Source organism: Phascolarctos cinereus, unplaced genomic scaffold (assembly GCF_003287225.1).
Source record: "Phascolarctos cinereus isolate Bilbo 61053 unplaced genomic scaffold, phaCin_HiC Scaffold_5;HRSCAF=322, whole genome shotgun sequence".
Classification (NCBI taxonomy): Eukaryota; Metazoa; Chordata; class Mammalia; order Diprotodontia; family Phascolarctidae; genus Phascolarctos; species Phascolarctos cinereus.
In genome coordinates, this window is record NW_027555958.1 from 457524190 (window position 1) to 457543351 (window position 19162).

General features: G+C 42.1%; 1 protein-coding gene across 1 annotated transcript in view; it reads left to right on the forward strand.

Moving 5' to 3' along the window:
- PRKAA2 (protein kinase AMP-activated catalytic subunit alpha 2) overlaps window positions 1-13890 on the forward strand; it is a 74266-nt gene extending 60376 nt beyond the window's left edge. Inside the window, exon 9 of the mRNA XM_020976906.2 lies at window positions 4061-13890. Coding sequence (XP_020832565.1) covers window positions 4061-4296 — 236 coding nt within the window. The 3' untranslated portion in view covers window positions 4297-13890. The remainder of the gene's footprint in view (window positions 1-4060) is intronic.
- Window positions 13891-19162: the final 5272 nt, after the last annotated feature.

The following is a 19162-nucleotide window of genomic DNA, read 5'->3' on the forward strand; positions in this document are numbered from 1 at the left end:
ATAAAAGGATTTGTTCTGTAAAGCTTGGACTTGGTCAAAAGGCCACACCCAAGGACCTAGAAGGCCACATGTGGCCTTGAGGCCACAGGTTCCCTACCCTTGCTCTAGGCTAAATATCCACTTTTCCTTTTTTCCTTCAGTGGATACTCTTTTTTTATGGCGGGGGGGGTGGTGGAATTCATATTCCTTTGCCAGATCTTGGCCAGTTTCTGTTCATGTGCCATCTTGTCAATGATATTTAGAAAATGCAATACCCAGCCTTGACTAAAGGACCCTAGAGGGGCTGAGTACATCCATCCCTTTGGGATGCTGTACCTCTGTGAATATACCTTAAAATCACATCGATGTTTTGTGGCTTCCACATTGCACTATAGACTCAGAGTGAGTTTGCAGTTCACTAAATCCCCATTTATTCTTTATTAATTGTTGTATAATCATACCTCCTTTTTGCTGTACTCAGGCATTTAGTTTTTCAAATCCAGGTTTTTCCTTTATATTTATCATTACTTAATTTTAAGATTCATTACATAGTTCTAGGTCTTCCTGGATCCTGACTCTGTCAACTAATATGTTAGCTAGCCTCCTCAACTCCATGTTACCCACAGATCGGTTAAGCATGCTCTCTTCTTTATTAAGATATTGACCACAACAGGGCTAGTGACTCCAGAGGCCTTCTTCCATGTTGGCATGGACCACCTGTCCTTGTCCAGTCATCCCCCAAACACTCCCACCTTGTTCACAAGCAGTGCTTCCCTGAAGGTCAGGTGTAAGCTCTCCAGAGCATTCCTCTCCTCTATCACCAGTGAGACCCAATCAGAAAAGAAAATGACGTTGGTCCGTCATAAACCCTTGCTGGCTTATGGCGATCCTCAATGTCCTTTCAAGCTACTCATGAACTCTCTCTTTCATGCTCAGTGGCAGATTTCTCCAGGAATCAAATTCCAGCTCCTCAGACTGTGGCAGAAGAATCTGCCCTCTTCCCTTTTTCAGCGTTAGCTTGCTAGCCTCTGGCACTTGGTGCTTTCATGACTTTTCGAAGATCATTTGCAGAAACTCAGCAATCACATCTTCAAGTTCTCTTGGTACCAAGGAATATTGTCTGTCCACACCTATTGAGTCAATGTCATTGAGGGGAATAAAGGTGCTGTTCTCTTACCACATCCTCGTATCCTTACATATCTTGGCTTCCAGTTCCCTGCTGACCATTCTCCCTCCCCCATATCTCTACCAGTATTAAGATCATTTTCTTTGGTAATAAAAAAAATACAGAAGCCGAATTAAAACTGAGTAGTTCTTCTTTCTAGCTCCATCACGTGCATCATCCCATCCACACAGCAATAGTCCTAGCCTCTCTTCGATCTTCTGCTACAAAGAGTCCTTTTTATTCTTGGCATTCCTCATGCCTCTCAGCTCGTTCTGAGTTTAGGGATTCTGGTATTCTTATAGGATCCTGTTCCTCATAGAATTACTCTTAACTCTTTACTCTTTCCCCAGTCTTTTGTGCATGCCTTTTAAAAACCTACGTGGTCGCTGTGTTTTCAGTGCATTCACACCAGCACCTTTAGACAGCTAATACGTTTCTTACTTAGTGGAAGAATTTATGTTGGTCAGTGGAATTTCATTTTTGAATGCATCCCATCCCTCTTGAGCCAATTTATTTTGTAGAATTTTAGCCATTCAGTTTTCTTTTTTGAAACCTTCCCTCCCCAAATCTAGGCACCTTGTCAGACTCTGTTTAGCTTTCTGCTTTGCATATGTCCTAGATGCAGGCCTGGAGCTCTCCTTCCTCATCTCTGCTCCAATAGTGGACGACTTTTCTTGTTGTAAATGAGTCTATTATGGCTTCGTTTTTACCTTTATCACTAACAAACAAGAATACAGATGATACTTGTGAGTTCATTTTGTATTTTGTGGCTTTGCCAAGTTTATTACCTTTCCCCCCTAAGTAAAACTCTCTTCCATCCTTCCCTGTTGTTTTTGAAGGTAGCATCATCCTCCTCATCTCCCAAGTTTGCATCCTCAGCATGATACATGACTCCTCACATATCTAATCATTTGCCCAATCTTGCCATACCCGCCTCCCCAACATCTCTTTATCTGTCCTCTTCTCACTGCTCTAACGGACTCTCACCACCTTTTATCTGGATCATTGCGATGACCTGAATGGTCAGGGATTTTAAATCATCACCATCACCATCATAGCTGATCTTTTTTTTTTTTTTTGCATGAACATTGACTCGTGCAGTCATCACAATAATCCTGGGAGGTGGGTATTACAGTCCTTTTTCATGTGAGGAATCTTAACTTTAGAGAAGCTAAGTGGTTTACTAATAATAACAACCGTTACTAATTGTGGGAGTGGGATTTGAACTCAGAGCTCTCCTGACTCGAAGCCTGGAGCTGTTTATAAAACACCTGCTGAGGATACAAAGAAAGGCAAAACCCCAAAACGATCCCAGTCCCTGCTCTCAAGGATCTCATGAGGAGACAACATGTAACAGCTCTGCACAAACAAGAGATTACAAAATAAATTGGGGAAGTCTTGGGGAAGGAATTAAGATGAAGGAGGACTTGGAAAGATTTCGTGTAGACAGTGAGACTTTGAGACTTAGAGGAAGAGGAAGCCAGGGGCACAGAGGCCGGAAGAGAGCATCCAGGCGCGGGGGGAAAGTGCTTTGAGTCAAGGGACGTAGTTTTGTGTTTGAGGAACAGCAGGGAGACTGGATTGCAGAGTATGTGGAAGCGAGTAAGGTGTGAGAAGACTGGAAAGGTAGCATGGGGCCAGGTGTGAAGGGCTTGAAAAGTCAAGTGGAGGATTGTATGTTTGATCATCAAGAGAAGAGGAAGTCATCAGAGTTTATTGAATGGGAGTGGTGTGACGTGGTCAGACCTGTGCTTTCGTGAGATGAATGAGGACTGTATGAAGCATAGATTGGAGTGCGGAGAGGCATGATGGGGAGAGATCAAACTGAAGGCTGTTGTCATGGTCCAGGAGGGTGATTGAGGGCCTGCACCAGTATGCTGGCAGGGTCAGAGAGAGGAGTTCACATTAGAGGAATTTTATGAAGGCAGAAACAATGGGGTTTGACCACTGATGGGATATGGGAGATGAGAGAAGGAATGGAGTATGACACTGAGGCTGTAAGCCCCAGGACTGTCCAGATGGTGGTGTGTACCCTTTCTAGTCATGGGGATGTTAGCAAGATGAAAGGATTTAGGGGGAAAGGTGAGTTAAGTTTTGGACATGTTGAGTTTGAGATGTCTATGGGACATCTAGTTTATGACGTCTAACAAGGAGTTAGAGGTCTTAGTCTGGAGGTCAACAAAAAGGTTATGACTGGACAAGCAGATCTTAGAGTCATCAGCACATAGATGATAATTGGAACCATGGGAACTGATGAGCTCACCTGAGTGAAATAGTGTAGAGTGAGAAAAGAAGAGGACCCAAGACAGAGCTTTGGAGGGACCCTCACAGTTAGCTAGAATGGCCTGAATGAAGAGCCAGCAGAGGAGACTAAGCAGGAGTGGTCACACACGTAGGAGGAAAACCAAGACAGAGTAGTGCCATGAAATCCTAGGGAGAGGAGAGTATAAAGGAGAAGAAGGTCATCAGAGTATCAAAGGCTGCAGAGAGGTCGAGGATGAGAAGGGAGCAATTAGATTGAGCAAGTAAGCGATCATCAGTAAGTTTGGAAAGAGCAGTTTCAGTTGAATGATAAGGTCAGAAGCTAGACTTTGAGTTAAGGAGAGTGCAAGAGGAGAACAGTGGAGGCTCCTATTGTAGATGGCTTTCCCAAGGAGTTTAGCCACGAAGAGCAAGAGAGATGTAGGATGAAACCTAGCAGAAATGGGTGGATCCCAGTTCCACTTAACAAGCCACGTCCAAGCATGGTCGATATTTGTGAATTCTCATGATGTATAGAAATCCCAACAATTCACAGTGGTGTCTTTTCTGATGGATTTCCTGATTCACTTACTGTCTTGATTTTACCTCATCCTCAGGAAAGGACACTAAGAATGAAGTGTCTCATGGTCGTTGGCATTTATTTGTACATTGCAGATGATGTCGCGGAGCAGAAGTCTGGGTCTTCGACGCCTCAGCGTTCATGTTCTGCAGCTGGCTTACACAGACTGAGGCTGAGCTTTGATTCGACCACGGCCGACTGCCCTTCTCTCAGTGGGTCCCTGACCAGCTCCTTGACAGGGAGCGTGCCTTCTGTAACTCCACGCCTGGGCAGCCACACCATGGACTTCTTTGAAATGTGCGCCAGTCTGATCACTACGTTAGCCCGCTGATGCTGATTCACCACCAGTCTCTGTCCTTGTGTTATTGCACTGTGAGGATCGAATTTGTCCTTTTAAATTATTATCTCCTATTCTGGGTAGCTTATACGCCACAATACAAACTGAGAGTTGTATCCCCTAGGGACGCTCATTCCCATATTGATCATTGAGTAGACTGACATTTTCTCTATTTTGCTCATGGTAAATTCACATGAGTAATATATTTGATAGGTAAATAGCAATGAAAGTGATTGTGGTTTTAAAGTAGTGAGTTCCTGTGTAAGCTGATTGGTAGCCTCCTTCTGAAGATGGAGCCTTGTTTATGGGGATGTGGCAGCATCATTTCGCTGTAGTGTTCGATCTGGGTACATCAGGGTGACTGCACAACCCTTGCTAAGTGGTAAGGTGTTTTGAGCCCTCCCACTTATCTTCTAGTTACTGGGATGAGTCCTTATTGACCTACCTACTGTATGTAAAGATGTATGCAGAGCCCAACAAGACTTTTTCTTTTCATAATTTATCCAGCACTTATTAGTCTGATGTTGAGAATTTGAGAAGAGAGAGAGCTAGCTAGCTAGAATATCAGGGTTAAGATTCTCCTGGTCTAGACAAATCTCCTGCAGGGCAGTGGGGACAGGTTTATGTTTCTGCAGCAGATTACTACTGTTCCAGGGAAGTCACTGTATTTGAAATGGTCCTTTGATCACCTTTGCACACCCACCTCAGGGTTGTTAATATCTAGCTTTATAGAGCGGGGATTTCATCTTGGAAACTTTTTTAAGTTTTCAAGGACTGTAGGGAATGCCTAGAATTATCACCATTTCACTTTTGAGGTCTTTCTTCCCAGTTTCACAGCATGACTTTGAAACCTCATTCCCCTTCCCCTGTACAAATTGACCTTTGCTTTATTTCTTCTTTTATACTTCTTTAATAATAGTGAAATAGACCCTTAAATGAGAGAGCATCTCCCTTTTAAAGAGAATGCTTACCTGTGGTCACACATTTGGCCTGCGTTGGGGAACCTCTGAATTCCATCAAGTCAGCCTTTCCTTTAAAGCTGGATTTCTTTCTCTGCCTCCCTCTCCCTCCCCACCCTGATTTTCCTTATTATTTCATCTCTCCTCAATACTGGACTGAACTTTGAAATCTTTCTGAAGGTCCTAATTTATTCTGTATCTTTGTCACTATCCTTTTAATTTGAAAACATGTTTTCCAACTTAAGGACATCAGGTTTGGAATTGAGGACTTCCAAAGCTTGATGGGCTGTGACCTTCACTGTGGAACTGATAGGGAAGGGAGACTTTCAACACATTTTGTCCTTCATTACATGTCTATATCTCTATCTGATGTAGATATATATACACACATATATGCGTTTGTGTGTATTTCGTTGGAGTTTTTACTTTCCCTTTCTAAGTAAGAAAAAAACTAATTTCTTTCTCTAGTTCACACACGTATCTACTCTTTATTTCTTTTTATTCAGTGCTTCTATCTAGTACTGAATATGTCATTTTTCATCCGACCCATCCAAGATACAACACTATAAAGCACCCCGTGGTGAAATGAAATGTGGCATTGCTTTTAGGGGTTGTGTTTGTCAGACATATTGCATCCTCTGCCAAGAACCAAATGAAGGTTTGATATCATTTTGCCATTATGAGAATGGTGCGTATATTTATCCTGAAATATTAGACAAGTCAGGGATTGTTATGGGTTAACAATATGGCATGTTGTTTTGTAGGACTTTAAAAAAATGCTTTAAATATTTTGTAAATGATTTTGATTTTTAGATTCTAAATATGGATTTTTTTAATGCAAAAGTGAACAATATTGTTATTACTACTGTTTTTATAATTATTTTGGTTAGAGAGCTACTGGAAAGATTGCCATCTAGTGGCAATTTAGCATAATTGCTTTCACTTCAAGCAGCCAGTGGTTATCAGGCATGATTCAAGCTTTGCTTGCCAAAGTGGGGTCTTTCCTGCCCCTACACATTTCAAAATCTCAATGGACAGCTTTGCTTTTAGGAAAAAGAGTTGCCATATTTCCAGCTCACTGCTGCGGGGATGAGCCTGGTGGCTGTAAAATACTAGAATGAGAAGTTAACTCAAGAGCCAAAGCCTGCAGGAGTTCTGAATGTGGAAACCTGCAGAAATAGAGCCAGTCATCCCCCAGTGAGCAGGCCTTTATTGAACATGTGTCAGGTGCTAGGATCTGTGCGAGACACTGGTGATCTAGGGAGAACCCAAAGTGCAGGAGCTCACGTTGTGTTGGGGACGTATCCTGTGCGTTTATAGGGAAAGACAAAACCTTTACCAAGTAAGTGCAAGTTATTGTGGTGGCTGTGAGGGGAGGCCGTGGCAAAAGGGGCGGGGGTGTCAGGAAAGGCCTGAGGCAGGAGATGGAGTGAGAGGGAGTTGGGAAGAAACTGAGGGATTTGGACAGGTGGAGGTGAGGATGGAATGTGTTCCAGTCACAGGAGGCATTACTACAATCATATTAAGACTATAGTGTATCTGTTAATACAGATTTTGACCAAATTCATTCACATAAGATTGACTTTAAAATGGGTATTAATGTTGTTTTTTAGCACTTTTTGAATATTTATGAACGTCTTATGTTTTCTCTCATATACCTAATCATGAAGCAGCTACTGTTGTAAGGTACTCTGAGCACTAGAAACAGCACTGTAATTGGATTTTAAGAACCGAGGTCCAAATCCCAGATCATCTACTTACTCCCTGGGCGATCTTCTTAGGCAAAGCCCTGACCCTCTTTGGGCTGTTGTTTCCTTACCTGAAACATGAAGGAATTTGCTTGCTAAGGGCCCTTCTGGGTTTAATTTCTATACCCTATGAATCTTTGGACAATCATTCTAAGCTTTATGGGCATAGGCATGATCCAGTAACCCTTGGTTTTAGGGTGAGATCATCTAATGGGAAGCCTAGTGAATGTAGTAATCTCACTGGTAGGAATAATATCTCAGGGTCGTCAGTCAGAGTGGGACTCGGGGAAGTTATTCTGTTGCCTACATTGTAGGAAAGGGGAAGAGCCGTGGGTCATCAGCCTCACCTACATACTCCTGTGGGGGATGTGATTCTTTTTTATTCAGTCCTTCCTATAGCTGGTTTTTGTGGCAGTCACTCTGGGACAGGAACAGTCAAACTGAGGTATCCCAGTTCTGACTCCTGATGGCTGCCGGACTCGAGTTTAATAGCAGAAGCTGTGTATCTGCTAAGCCTTGACCTCATGGCTAAAATACTAATCTGACCAGTACTCCAAGACCATCACTGTCCCAGATGATAACAGTAAGGCTTTTGGAGCAGCAGAGGTGGAGTTAAAGCTTGGTCCAGTCTTGATTTCCATTTTCCATTAGAGATGATCTTCTCCTAAATCACATTCAATTGATTTTATCACAGAATCTTAGTATCAAGACAAATGTTTGTCTTGAGCAATTGCTGGACTAAAGAATTAATATGGTTTCATAGCTACTGGGTTTTCAACTGTCTGTGGAACTACTGACATCACAGCGACCTTTGAGGTCTTCAAGGGGAAGATAGCTAGCTGCTCACTCACTGGGGACGCCATAGAGGAGTATCACGCTTGAGGTAAGGATTGGACCAGGGGACTTTTGAAGTCCCTTTTGTCTCAAAGAGTTTATAACATTTCATATGGTTAAAAATAACCAAAGAGAACGTTGTTCAGGTGTGGAACTGGATCATCTCTTATCTTGATCACTAACCAACAAGTGATTGCTTGCATCCAAACGGGCATCCTCAGTGTGGGTTTTTTCCCCTTCTAAATAGTTTATGGTTTCTGTGTAATCAGTCAGACTTTATCCATGATATGGGAGTTGGAAGTTTACAAGGATGTGTCCTTCAGAAGTTACTGAATGTTTGTATCTTGAACGCTGTATTGGCCTGAATCCTGACATAGCCTGGTTGAGATTAAAGGGGATTCTCAGGTGGAGTGAGGAAGAGAGCTAGTTCCATTCAGCAGCCCAAACCCAGAGAGTTAGGTGGCTTCAGCCAACTACAGATGGCAGTCCTTCTGTGTCAGGGTGTTGGCTGGGTGAAACACAATTCTCCAGTGATGATGATGGAATAGGAACGGCTTTTCTGTAGTGCTTTAGGAGGCAGCATGAGCTAGGGGACAGCCAGCTTGGAATCAGGAAGGTCTGGGTTCAGGTCCTGCCCCCTAGTCATACTGACTGGGTGATGCTAGGCCAGTCTCTTAAGGTCTTAGTCATCTAGGTTATTCTGAGACTGAGAAACTGCAGAGCAGATGTTACTCTGCAATGGCAGAGGGAGATTCCTCTCTGGGCCCTGTCTTCACCAGTGGAGTTACAGACCTGGTCCAAAAACCACAAACACACACTTATACAAATGCCATACTTGATGATTTTACAATTCGCTGTCAGATACTCTCCTAATTCATCTATGTAGAAGTCATCCAGGGGAAATATGTAATCCTTGTGACTGTTTTGTCCAGCCAGCCTATACTCAGGAAATGCAAATTACTTTAAATATTAACCTAGGCATGGCATATCTGGGAAAGTAAATCTGATTTGATATAAGAGGGAATGATCATCAGGCATTCCATAGCTGTAAATGATTTTAGATCAGATCCTCTTAGAGTTAATCTGTATTTTCCATTAGTGTAGATAACCAAATGAGCTGAATCTCATGTTTGGTGTTACCTTCTGCCCTTGGATTTGATTTTTTCCCCAAGTATGACTTACATTCATACTTTAAAATTGCCTGGCTACTCACATCTTTATTCACCAGCTAATACTGCATGCCTCCTTATAAAAGAAAATAGAGGTTTTTATTGGTAGGTTTTCCTTTACAAAATTCCATCCTTTCCAAGACCAAGGATCTAGGACCTACTGCAAGCCCCACGCCCTCGGCTCTGGCATTTCTTTTCCCATGAGTCCTATAGCAGTCTTTTGCCATGGTGAAATTTACTTCCTTCAGCAGTTTTCCTTAGGGTAGGCTGTGTACTTTGCTGAATAAATTGGTGAAGGGTAGATGCTGCCTTCCTTCATCTATAAAAATAAAAGGGGAGGAACAGGACCAGATCATCCCTGAAGTTCCTTCCAGCTTGAAGCCTGTGTCTTTTCACAGTAGTAATTGCTAGAGCTATGACAGACACGAAGATGTATAGCACAGTACAGATAATGCTAGGACCTGTATTTTGCTAGGACCTGTATATAAAATATATAATACTTGAATCTTTTGTAAATAAAATCATCCTCCAGAATGCCAGTGGCAGAACCACCTCAGTGAGCCAGACTTTGCCCAGAACATTGTCTTCTCAGTAGATTCCATAGGAAACCAGCCCTCCTGAATTCGGATGAAGGGACAGGGAAGGCTGCTCAGAAGTAGGAAGGAGCAACAGCTTCCCTTGGTCGAGCACTTAAAGATTTGAAAGCACTTTTCATGCCTGAATTGTGTACTGGAAAAAGAAAATGCACTTTGATGCTTTCAGTAGCACATAGCAGAGGGCAAACGGTGGTGTGTGACTTAGTTCCTTGGGGAGAGCATTAACAGTTTGATAACAATAATATAATTGAATCATCACGAGTGAGAACAGTTGATCTTTTTCAAACCAAGCGTTTATAAGTAGGATATATGAAGAGTTGAAATCTTATTTGTGAAACAGGAATCTTGAGACCTTGGCCAGTGGCCATCCAGGCTCCCAGCGTAGGCCATGCAGTTTTGTGTCCAATTTATTTCATAATCAGATTAGCAAGGGTTTTTTTTTTGTGTGTGTGTAGAGAAACAAAGATTTACGAGGCAATAATACCACTAGAGGAGCACCATGAATTTGAAAGTAACATCCATTTCAGTTTGAGATCACCTTTGTAGAATACGTGTTTTCCTTTGATCTTACTGGGCCCATCATCTTGGCAAAGCCTTGTATTCGTAGGATGAAGGCAAGCTCACCTTTTTCCTGTCTAAGTTATAACTAGCTCCAAGCTGGTATGAGTTAATGAGGGTTAGCTGTGTTTTGTACAGCAGATTGAAATATTCTCCATTGTATGTGCCACGTGTGCCCAAGTCCAACAGGACGTCTATCACCTACAGCCTGTGTTGCACAAGACTCCACTCAGCTTGGACCTTCACATTTAGTCCATTCTGGTTGGATGTTCCCGTAATCTGTCCACTGAAAAAAGTATCTAACACAACAGGTAGCCTTTCTCCCACAGGAAGTCACTGTACATTTGCTATTACTAAGCATAGGGGCATGAAGTAATTGATATTAGACCCATCCCCAAAGGTGAATTGGAGTTTTAGCTAAAATTCTTTCTTGACCACAGCCTGATCTAACAGATCTGTGTTGGTTTTGGTCAGAACGAGAGCCTTTGTTTGCTTTGTGGATGCTTTCACTACAGAGTAAGTCTGTGTGTGTGTGTGTGTGTGTGTGTGTGTGTGTGTGTGATTATTAAGTTCTGTTTACAATTGAAGAGAATTAGATTATTTTGAGAAGTTCACAATTAATTGGATAACCAGGGTAGGTACATTTCATATAAATTTGAAGTATAGTTTTAAAAATTCTCTAGACAATGTTCCCTCCACGAGAATCATCAGTTAAGCATGTTGTAGCATCCAAACTTGGGTGCATGCAGAGATTTTGGAAGCCAGGTGCCCAGTGATAGAAGGTTCATATGGTATCATATCTTTTGGGATGGGTAAGTTTGCACTGGCTAAACATTAGAGGAAGAAGATGAATATTTTTAGTAAGGGGAATAGAAAACTAACATGCCGAAGAAAAGTTTTGCATGTGGGAGCACTTTCTTCCTTTGTAGTGGTGTTGCTTATTAAAATCTGCTTTATCGAGGGGAAAGACTCTTATGGAGCCAATGTTATTCTCATTGGACTTTAAGGAAAACTAGACAACCAGACTCTGTTGTCAAGGAAATCCAGAATTGTGCCTTCAGTTCTTGACCTAGGGGCAGTATTGTTCAGCTGATAACTACAAGCTCTGCTTTGACATGGGATTTTGATGGAGATTTGAGAAGATGAGCACAGCTTAGACAAACCTTTCCACTTCTTTCCCTCTCACGAATGGCTTATTTTAACCGCAAATATTTTCTCATTTGTTCTTGACAAGTTGGTTTCCAGTTGCCTTTTCCTGTGAAGACTGGACTACATTTATTAAGCACTTGGTATGTCCTTTTATGGTTTCTACATGGCGTCTGCCTGGTCTTTGACAGGGCTTGGCCATCAGCTCAGTGATAAAACTCAAGTTCCCTGAGTAGCCTTTGAGTATGCAACTTCAGACTTCATCTAGACAGTTCAACTCTTGTAAGGTTTGTGAAAGAAGGGAGTATTGTCTAGTGAGCAGAGATAGAGACAGAATTCTCGATTTCAACAGCTGACTGTGCTGTAATCATTCAGTAGCCACTTTGGCAGATTCCAGACCATAAGAGTACTTTGTCTACCTCACAGGTATGTTGTGAGAAGCTATTGGAAATGTACCTTCTAAGTGTAGAGGATCCTCATAGGAAATACAAAAGCCCTCTGCTCCCTGATTTTTTTTTTAATAATTGTCTTTGATAATGGACAGATGGCTAGTCTGAATTTTCTAGGTGAGTCTTACACAGTGTCTACACATTTTGCAGTTAAAAAGTCTGAGATCATGTCTTCACAGATTCTGGAAGACTGAATCAAATGACTGTTGTTCTTAAATTTGACCTAGGTAAACCCTCCAGTGTTACCTTAGTCATCTTTTGCTCTAATTTCTGAACTGAAAGCCTTGAAATGCCTGCAGAAGCTGCCTTAATTAATGACCACCCACTTTCTCCCCAGACTGTTGATGATTACCGGCTGTACACACAGTTTTGAATGTGTAATTGTAAATTCCCAGAACTGTGACGTTCTCTGAACATGGTTGTATTTATATCAAGCGTGTTTGTATTTTGTTATACGTGTGTGCTGGTGTATCTAATAGGTAATTTTTTATGAAAAAAAAAAAACAACCACCCTGAAAATATATGGCTATGAAGGTGTATCTTTCTGATATGGGGGCAACACATGTTCCAATTTCATCAATGTGATAAGGCACTAATGTTCATTTCACCCAACTTAACCAGCAACAAATCAAGTGGCCTGCTGATGTGGGGGCCTTGTGAAGCACATGATTCACTTGGGGCTCGTATGCAATGTCTAGGACAATTTGCTGGACTTGGAATCCAAGGAGACCTGGGTGTGAGTCCTACTTCCAACACCGCCTATTGTGTGACGTTGGATAAATAACAGGCTCTGGGGGTATAAAATGCTTTCATTGTCTGCCGTGCAGGGTTGTTTTAAGAAAAGCACTTTATAAACCCCCAAATGCCATAGAGATGTGAATGATGTGGATTACTGATCTATTTTTAGAGCCATTTTTTAAATCATTGAAAGTGGGGACCATTTTTCAGAGTTGGCTATTACAAAGAAAAACCCCGAACTGACTGCCATTTTTTTCCCGAAGAGGGTAGAGGACTCAGAAGATTTCAGTTTGGTTTTTGATGCACTTCTAGTAGGGGTCAGATCATGATTAAGAAGTCTTTACCTCCCAGCATCTGTGTGGAAAGAATTTGTCTTTAACATAGTGAACCTCATGTAGTGACTGTCGTTTCTCCTGACTTGATGTTTGCACTTTATGAGTTAAAGACCCAACCGGAACAGAGGATGACGTGGCTGCTTGTAAGCCCTTACACGTAAATAAACGAAAGACTTTGGTCTCTGAAGAATAATTTGTATGATTTCTGTTCATTCAAAGGGGGATAGCTAAGTATGGAGTGGGACAACCAGCAGTGACAGACACAACTATTCTGGTGAAAATTCACTGTGACCGCATGTGGTTGGACAAGCACATGAGTCAGAAGAGATAGGATCCCAGCATCCTTGTACCCACCCACCCCTGAGCTCCCTTCTCCCCTCTGCACTCTGCTGATGTGGGGCCTGGCATCCTCACATTTCCAAGCTCTTGAAGGCCCAGTTCGTTTGTAGCAGGTTGCCTTTATGGACCTTTGTTTCCAAAGTCCATTGCATCCTGTTCTCTAGATACTGGCAAACATACCAGGAACCAGCAGGGTGGAGTTGGGGAAGGAGCACTAAGTTGGTATTTAGGGAACTCGAGTTCAAATCAGGGTTCAACTCCTTTCCTTTTTTTTTTTTTTTTGGCTAGGCAAAACACACAGTTAGTACGTGTCAAGTGTCTAAGGCCGGATTTAAATTCAGGTCCTCCTGAGTCTAGGGCTGGTGCTCTATCCACTGCGCCACCTCGCTGCCCCAACGCCTTTCCTTTGTGACTGAAGGTGTTACCCTTTGTTGGCGTGCTGGGCGGATGAGCAGGATGGAATTTATCTAATTCTTCCGCTCAAAATTCTAGGCCTAAGTAGCCATCTTGAGGAGAAATTCATCCGTCACAGCCTTTGGGGGAGCAATGAGAGAATTTTCAGTTGTTTGAAAACTAAAGGCAGTCCATAGAGGTGCCCTCCCAGCGGAAGGACCTTGTGGCTCATGTACTTGAAAGAACATTTCATGAAACTCCAGCATTAGCTCTAGTTGTATAAATAAATAAATAAATAAACGAACGAACGAATAAATGAATCAATGTTGGTCTGAGCATTTCTTTTGAAGTAAAAACTTCAATTTGCTGTTTTTGAGCCATGAAGAAATGGATATTTCTTTATGCCTTCCTCTCACTTCACTGATCCCATTAACTGATAAATAATAGAGTGTTACATTGTTACCTTGTTAACTCAAGAATGAAAGAAAATATGTAGAATAGTTTTTGAAAAGCCATGAAGAACATAGGCTTCTAAGGCAAAATCAAGACAACTCAGCAAGCATTCTTTGAGCACCTTACTACTTGCCTAGCACTGACTGTGCTAAGTGCTGGGGAAAGCATGAAAAGTACCAGACAATGCCTGCCCTGAAGGAACTCACAGTTTAATAGTAGAGGCTCCGTGAAAACAACAATATGTAAAAGATCTATACACTTGTTTATACTTGGTGATTAATTTGAAATAATCAAAAGAAGGAGGACTAGAATTAAGGGGGGCTGGGGGAAGCCTTCCTGTAGAAAGTGACCTTTTGGCTAGGACTTGAAGGAAGCCCAGGAAGCCAGAGGTAGAGATGAGAGAGAGCATTCCAGGTGTGGATGACAGCTAGGGAAGGTATGCGGAGCCAAGAGATGGAGTGTCTTGTTTGTGGAGCAGGCAGGAGGCCGGTGTCCAGGACCAAAGAGAAATGGAGGGGAATAATGTATATTATGTGCATTAATGTGTATTATAATATAATGTATATTATATTATAAGGGCTTTGAATGCCAAACAGAGCATTTTGTATTTGATCTGGAGGGATCCACTGGGAGCTACTGGAATTGATTGAATGGGGGCAGAGGCGCATGTGACATGGTCAGATCTGGGGTTTAGGGGGGATTAATTTGATGGGGGACATGAAACATGGACTGAAGTAGGGAGGAATGAGGCAGGGAAACTGAAAGAAAGTTTGGGAAGGATTGTAGATCTTGTTTTGGAGGGGGGACCTCGCGAAGCTAGGCAAGAGATGCAGAGTAGTGAGCCCCATGTTTGCACTGTCTGAAATGAAGAGTATATAGCAGAAGATTCACTGGGCTTATAATTAGGAGACTCGGGTTCAAGTTCGAGCTTCATTTGTGACTGACTTTGGGGCAAGTCATTGAACTTCTCTGAGGCTTTCTTTAGGGGAAAATGGTAATAATGCCTGCAGATCCTCACTGAAGGCAGAAATAGGAACAGTGGTAGAACTGGGAATGAGGTTAATTAAGGCTTAATGGAAGGAAACACTTGACAATTGGAGCTCTGCCAAAGTGGAGGGGTTCACCTCAGGAGAAAGCGGGTCCTTGCTCTTTAAACAGAGGCTCCACTACTGCCTGTCAGGATTCCTTTTCAGGTGTGTTCTAGACTAGTCCCCTAGTTCTAGTCCCTAAGGTCCCTTAAAAGGGCTGCTAGGAGGCACAGTAGAACACTGGCCCTGGAGTCAGGAGCGCCTGAATTCAAATCTGGCCTCAGACACTTACTAGCTCTATGACCCTGGGTAAGTCACTTCGCCCTGTTTGCCTCAGTTTCCTCATCTGCAAAATGAGCTGGGGAAGGAACCACTTCAGTATCTCTGCCAAGAAAAACCCCAAATGGGGTCACAAAGTCAGACACAACTGAACCAAATGGATTGCTTTACCTTTTGAGGTACTGAGTTCCTCATCTTTGGCTTGTGCAGTAATGAATTCCTTGTCTTTGACTTGTGAGGTAATGAATTCCCTATCACTGGAAGTGATCAAGAAGAAGCTGGAGGAACAGCTGTCAAAGGCATTATATAGAGGCTTCCTTTTCAGGTACAAGTTGAACAGATGTTCCACCCGGCTTTGCGATTGTGTGAGACGGAGGAGGCCATTGGGCACTGAGGAATCATGAGTGTGTTAAGAAGGGTTTGAGTATGAATTTCAAAACCTCCAATGAAGACAAGCAGGGGTTGGCATGGAGAGGAAGACCACGGGCCAGGTTCTGAAGTCACTGCGAAAGTTAGGAGAGTGATAGCAAAGGGGAAAGGGCGATATGTGAATAGATTGTCTAACTTTTTGGGAAATAAAGTTCTTAAGGGAAAGAAAACTGATGGTCTGGTAGAAGCAGTGGAAGGCAAGGAGAATGCCAACCATCCCTCCTCCTCTTACCTTGCCCAGGAAGAAGAGTGACCTTCACTGGAGAAGACTGAGGCTGATGTGTTTGTATTGAGAGGAAAGTGCTAAAGAAAGGGGAAGAAGTACACTGGTTGGCTGAAAAATTAAATGCAATAGGAGATTCTGTTGAGAAAAACAAAAATCTACCATACTATGCTTTCATACGTTAATGAACAAGTTGTCTTTTGTACATGAAATCACAGGGTTGGCCCCTTCTGCCTCCTAGCTAGACAAAGTAATAATGTATGTAAAGTTCTTTAATGTTATTATTAATTATTATGTTAATTATACTAATATTAATTATCATTGTTAATTATTATATAATAATATATGTAAAGTGCCATTCTACCAGGTCTGGCGCAAAATAACCCATATTTCCATAGCACTTGGAGGTTACAACATCAATGCTATACAAATATGGGTTATTTCTGTGCCAGACCTGGTTAAATGGCACTCTTCTCACTGCCGTCTTTAAAAACTTGGAAAATGTCTTCATAGAAGGCATGAAGCTTGGGACAACAGAGAGAGCACCAGATTGGGAATCAGAGAACTTACAGTGAAATCTTGGCTCACTGGTTGCACCTCTAAATTCAAAGCTAACAAACTCTACTGATTTATTAATGTCACAAAATAGTCAACATCATGATTCTGAAGACACTGAGGATATCCTGGAAATTTTGCCAGGACAAATAATCAACACTCATTTCCTAAGAACCTACTGTGTGCTCGTAGTAGATAGAGAGCCATCCTTGAAATCAGGAAGACGTGGGCTCAAGGCTACCTACTGACTGGGTGACCCTCGGCAAGTCACTTAACTTCTCTGAGCTCTAGACAGCTCTCTAAGACCCTATGTCACAGAGAAGATGCTGTGCACTGGTCAAGGGAGTTTTCTTGCTAGGGAGTTCCCTATGCCAGTGTGATCACTGACCTGGGCTCTGTTCTTCCCATGGACATGGTTTTCACTGTGGGAAAGCACAAAACCAAAGGGAAACAGTCTCTGCCTTACATTAGACTGGGGAAAAGAACATATACATGTATGTATATATGCACACATACATGTATGTATATATACACAGCATATGGGTACATACATGTATGCACATATACATGCAAATATGTATATGGTATATACATGCACACTATATATGTGTGTATATATGTATTTATGTATGTATATGTATGTGTGTGTGTGTGTGTATTTATACACACATAAGAAGTAAGTACAAAGTCATTTGAAGGTAACATTAGAGAAGGCCATTAAAGCTGGGGGAACCAATTAAGGCCTCTTGAAGAAGAATAATTTTCTTTTGAAAATATCTCTAGGGAATCCTCAGACATGAAATTCTCTTCCTGTTTGTTAGATAAATGGTAAATAGTTAAACCATACTTTCAGACCTTAAGTTTTGACTTTTCTTCAAAACAACGATAAAGCTTGTTTCCAACATTTAGGAGCTTCTTAGGAAAACCCCAGCAGAGGTAACTTATTAGTACTTCACAAATGAGGCTCTGATAGATGCCTTCGATGAGTCACTTAAACTATACGGACCTCCCTTTCCATAGTGTATGATGAGGAAGTTGGACAATGATTCCGAAGGTCCCTTCCAGCTTTAAATGCAGTGATAGCTATTATCAGGTATCTAAAGGTGTCTCCAGTGGAGGAGAGCTAAGCTGTCTAGTTGGTCTCAGAGGGCAGGGCTAGGAGCCATGGTCAGGGGAAACTGGAAGGAGGCAGGTTTAGGCTCGTTGCAGGGAAAAACTTCTAGTAATTAAAAGCTGCTCAGAAATTGAATGGGTTGTTGAGTGAGGTAGAAGTTTCCTCCTCAGTGGAGAGAGGCAATCAAAGGCTGGCTGACCAGTGATTGGATCAGCATGTTGTTAACAGGATGATTTTTCAGGTAAGGGTTAGAGCAGATGGCCTATGATACACTTTCCAACTGAAATTTTATTATTCTTTTCGTGTTTGGGATGTATTAGCTGACCTCTGACACCTCCATCTCAGGCATTATGTGGTTCTTTGATCTCATGACCCAGTTCACTCACTTCAGGAGAGGCTGTGAAGTCAGTTCAAACTCATCTTGCAAAAGAGAATCAATTCTAGAAAAGGTGCTGAGATGCTGAGAAGATGGTCAGTGCAGGGTAAGCTATACGAGATTCAGAATGAAACAGTCCGACTTTCCACTTCTCTTTTGGAAATGTCTAAATATTTGTGTTGGCACTTACACAGGCCTGCACATGCCGAAGGAGAGAGACGCCACACAAACTGGGGAGCACATGCTAAAATAATAAAGATAAAAATTCCTTCGTATTGATTCAAGTTAAGTTCTAAATATTTGCTCTGTTTCTGTGATGTCGACCATATTAGTGCTGAAATTTTAAAGTGTGAATGTGGAGTGTTCTCTTTTAGTTTGAGGGATGGGAACTTTCAGGAGAGAAAAGAGCATGGATGGCAATGGAAGACTTGGGTGGCTGTGCCCAACTCACTTGACCCTGATGGAACTCACTTGTCTTACCTGAAAAGCAAATGGTTGGTTTGAATAACTTCAGATCCGACCCCTTCCAGCTCTAACAGTCTGTTTCCATATTGTTTCTTCTAAGATTCCTTCCTTTTTTCTCTGTTCCAGTAGTCTCTGTTCTAAGGTACCCCTCCCTCCTCAGCAATTCTAACATTCTCTGCTCAAGATGTCTCCTAGCTCTGACATTCCATGAAATAGTCTAACCAAGGTGAAAAAAATCAAATGGTGTTTGAAGGAAAACGCACTCCTTGAATTTTATGTAATTCAATCTGACAAATATTTATTGCTTCCAGAGGAGACAGAGGAATAGGATGTGTCCCTGCCCTCAGGAAGCCTACTGGGTGTTAGCCAGCTGCTTCCTCCCACAAACATCTGGGAATATAGCCATGCATTATGTTTCATGGTGGTGTTATTTCTGTTTTCCCCTTACCTCCCCACTTAGACTGGCTCAAAGCACTGATTTGCCTCTGCCAGTGGGGACAATGTCACTCAGGGAACTTAAATGTTGACCCAATAGGAAACCTTTTATGTCAGTGATATTATACCTATTGTACATAATTAGAAACAAACAAAAAACCCCCAAACAACCCAACTTCTAATAAATGGTCCCCCTAATAATCCTGTTTTTTGTTGTGTTTGAAATATAAAAACACATT